General features: G+C 37.6%; 2 protein-coding genes across 2 annotated transcripts; both read left to right on the top strand.

The window, feature by feature from the left end:
• The first annotated feature begins 1,412 nt into the window (after positions 1–1,412).
• LOC149136564 (uncharacterized) lies at positions 1,413–1,940 on the top strand. Its single transcript, XM_089348373.1, has one exon. It carries the CDS (start codon positions 1,413–1,415, stop codon positions 1,938–1,940), a length of 528 nt encoding a protein of 175 aa, XP_089204499.1.
• Positions 1,941–2,231: 291 nt separating this feature from the next.
• LOC149136563 (uncharacterized) lies at positions 2,232–2,678 on the top strand. Its single transcript, XM_089348372.1, has one exon. The coding sequence runs from the start codon at positions 2,232–2,234 to the stop codon at positions 2,676–2,678; it is 447 nt and encodes a 148-aa protein (XP_089204498.1).
• Positions 2,679–3,045: the final 367 nt, after the last annotated feature.

The following is a 3,045-nucleotide window of genomic DNA, read 5'->3' as shown; positions in this document are numbered from 1 at the left end:
AGGAGGACAGAGAGGAAGCAAGAGAAAAAGAGAGTGAGAGAGAAAGGGAGTGTGAGAGAGAAAGTGAGAGAATGATAGAGAAAGTGAGAATGAAAGAGACAGTTAGTGGTGACGGCGTTCATCGCAAGAGAAGTAGATACATAGATACATACACACAGCAAATATTGGATGTAATTTTCACTTTTCATTACCACACGAGGATAAAATTAACTCACATATGGCTGAGTACGCCACAGAAATGCATAACATTAACGTAGTTCTCAGGGAGATTCAGCCTCACACAGAATATGACAAGGCTGGCCCCTGTGAATTACAGCTACAATTCGAGACATATATATATATATATATATATATATATATATATATATATATATATGTATACGAGAGAGGAGTGAGTGGTGACTCAAAGGATGGTGTTGTTTGTTTTGTGCTTTCAACAACAGCAAATATTGTATAATGTATCCTAAACAAAAATTGTGTAATATATTCGTATGTTTTTCAATTGAAACACTGAATTATTTTGGACATTAATTGTTTTAATAACAAGAGAAAAACTGAGAGAAAAAGAGTGTGAGAGAGTGAGAGAGAAAGAGCTTGAAGACACAACTAAAACAATTCCAGTCAGTGGCAAAGCAACAGGTAGGAAGAGAGAGAGAGAGAGAGAGAGACAGAGAGAGAGAGGAGAGAGAGAGAGAGAGACAGAGAGAGACAGAGAGAGAGAGAGAGAGAGAGAGAGAGAGAGAGAGAGAGAGAGAGAGATAGGTGAAGACTGCGTTGTGGACTGACACTTACTGTCCGTCTGCGCCTCTCTCTCTTGGTATTTGTGTGTGTATGTGTGTGCATGTATGTGTATGTTTGTATGCATATGATTGTGCGTGTTGCCGTTTTGAATTCCTTTTTGCGACTGACCTTAAACTGCTATTAAAGGCCCAACCGCACACACACACACACATACACACACACACATGCACACACACACACACACACACACACACACACACACACACACACACACACATGCACACACGCCCGCCCGCCCGCCCGCAACAAGGATATCCAGAGGTAATGCAATACGATTGTTTCATGCAACTCCATTTAATTGAACAATGCAATCATTACATCAATTTAAAATGCAGAGCAATCTTCAGCTGCACAAAGACATAGAATTTAATTAAATTAGAACAGATGGACACATTAGTATAATTATACCTAATCTGTTATAATTTAATTAAATTCTGTGTCTTTGTGCAGCTGAGGATTGCTCTGCATTTTAAATTGATGAAATGATTGCATTGTTCAATTAAATAGAGTTGCATGAAACGATCGCACTGCATTACCTCTGGATATCCTTGTTGCTTATTTTACCCACAACAAACAACGTTTTTAGACAGAGGAGAGAGATACAGGGACATATGTTAGAACATATCATACGGGAGAAACCCACAATAATCAATCTATCTAAGAAAACTCTCTCCACTACAAAAATCCATATTTTAGCTAAAGGATTAAAATTTACACCTACCCCACGAAGATCCAACATCAATGAAATTAAAGATAGTATTGCAGAATTCTGTAGAAAGCTTCGTTTGACAGAAGCACTTAACAACTACAACAACGAAGACGAATCACTAGTAAGAAACAAAAGTAATTATCTACCACCCAAAGGAAGGAATAAAACACTAGATGACTTCTGCAACCGTATCCAAAATTTTCCTCACACTTTCTACAAATCAAAAATTGTACCTAACTTCAACAACACACAATGGAAGCAACTAATACAACTAAAAAATGACAAAGACCTGACAATCAAAGAAGCAGACAAAGGTAGTGCTGTAGTATTGATGGACACAGAGTACTACAAAAAGCTAGCACTGTCCATACTAGAAAATGACTCCTTCTATGAAAAAGTTGCAAATTACAGGCAGCAAAAACACTTTTAAAAATCTTGAAACTCTAATACTCAAACACGGAAAAGGCTTAACAGAAAAAGAAAAAGACTACATTACCAACTTCAAATGCAATCCCAGCCTTTTCTATGGCCTCCCCAAAATTCACAAGAGTCAAGCAATCACTAATGCCTGTGCATAAATATTCCAACACCAGAAGACTTAAAATTAAGGCCTATTATTGCTGGTCCAGCCTGTGAAACACACCGCCTTAGCAATTTTCTCGACATATTACTGAAGCCCTATCTCAAATACATCAAAAATTTCATTAGAGACGATTTGGACATGCTAGAACACCTACCAAAAACCAACAACAAAGAAGCTATATTAGTCTCCTTCGATGTCATCTACCTCTACACTAACATTCCACACGACTATGGAATAGAGGCAATAAAATTTTGGTTGGAAAAACACCCTGAAGTTCTCCCGGACCGCATAAACCAGACATTTATCATTGAATCCCTGAAGTTCATCCTTCAAAACAATTACTTCATATTCGATACAACATACTACCGCCAAAAATGCGGTATTGCGATGGGTACAAAAGCTGCGCCTGTTCTGGCGAACCTAATAATGGGTTTCTTTGAATCTACCTTGTATGAACTTTCACTCCAAAAATTTGGACCACCATTCCACCACTATATAAGAGAAAACTGGAAAAGATATTTAGACGATTGTTTTATCATCTGGAATGAAGCCTATGATAATCTGCTGGTTTCAAATCCACACTGAACAGTATTAATCCCAACGTCCAGTTTACCATGGAATACAGCAAGGAACAGCTCCTTTTTCTGGACATCTTGATTTAAAAAAAGTCCAACAACCACATTGCAACCGACATTTACTACAAACCAACAGACTCAAAACAGTATATCCTTTTCAGTTCATACCATCCTAAACACACCAAAATAAATATCCCATTCAATCTAGCAAAAAGGATTTGTACGATTGTATCTGACACAACCACTCGGGAACTTCGATTGCAAGAACTCAAAATAACATTCATCGAACGTCAATACCCAGCTACACTTATATAACATGGAATTGAACGTGCCAAGAAATTGGACACAAACACACTAAGAACAACAAAACAAAACAC

Source organism: Octopus bimaculoides, chromosome 3 (assembly GCF_046866305.1).
Source record: "Octopus bimaculoides isolate indiv1 chromosome 3, ASM4686630v1, whole genome shotgun sequence".
Taxonomy (NCBI): domain Eukaryota; kingdom Metazoa; phylum Mollusca; class Cephalopoda; order Octopoda; family Octopodidae; genus Octopus; species Octopus bimaculoides.
This window is presented reverse-complemented; position numbering and strand designations above follow the sequence as displayed.

Excerpts from the sequence above, each read along its gene's own strand:
- LOC149136564 (XM_089348373.1), top strand. The coding sequence starts at position 1,413 with ATGTTAGAACATATCATACGGGAGAAACCCACAATAATCAATCTATCT.
- LOC149136563 (XM_089348372.1), top strand. The coding sequence starts at position 2,232 with ATGCTAGAACACCTACCAAAAACCAACAACAAAGAAGCTATATTAGTC.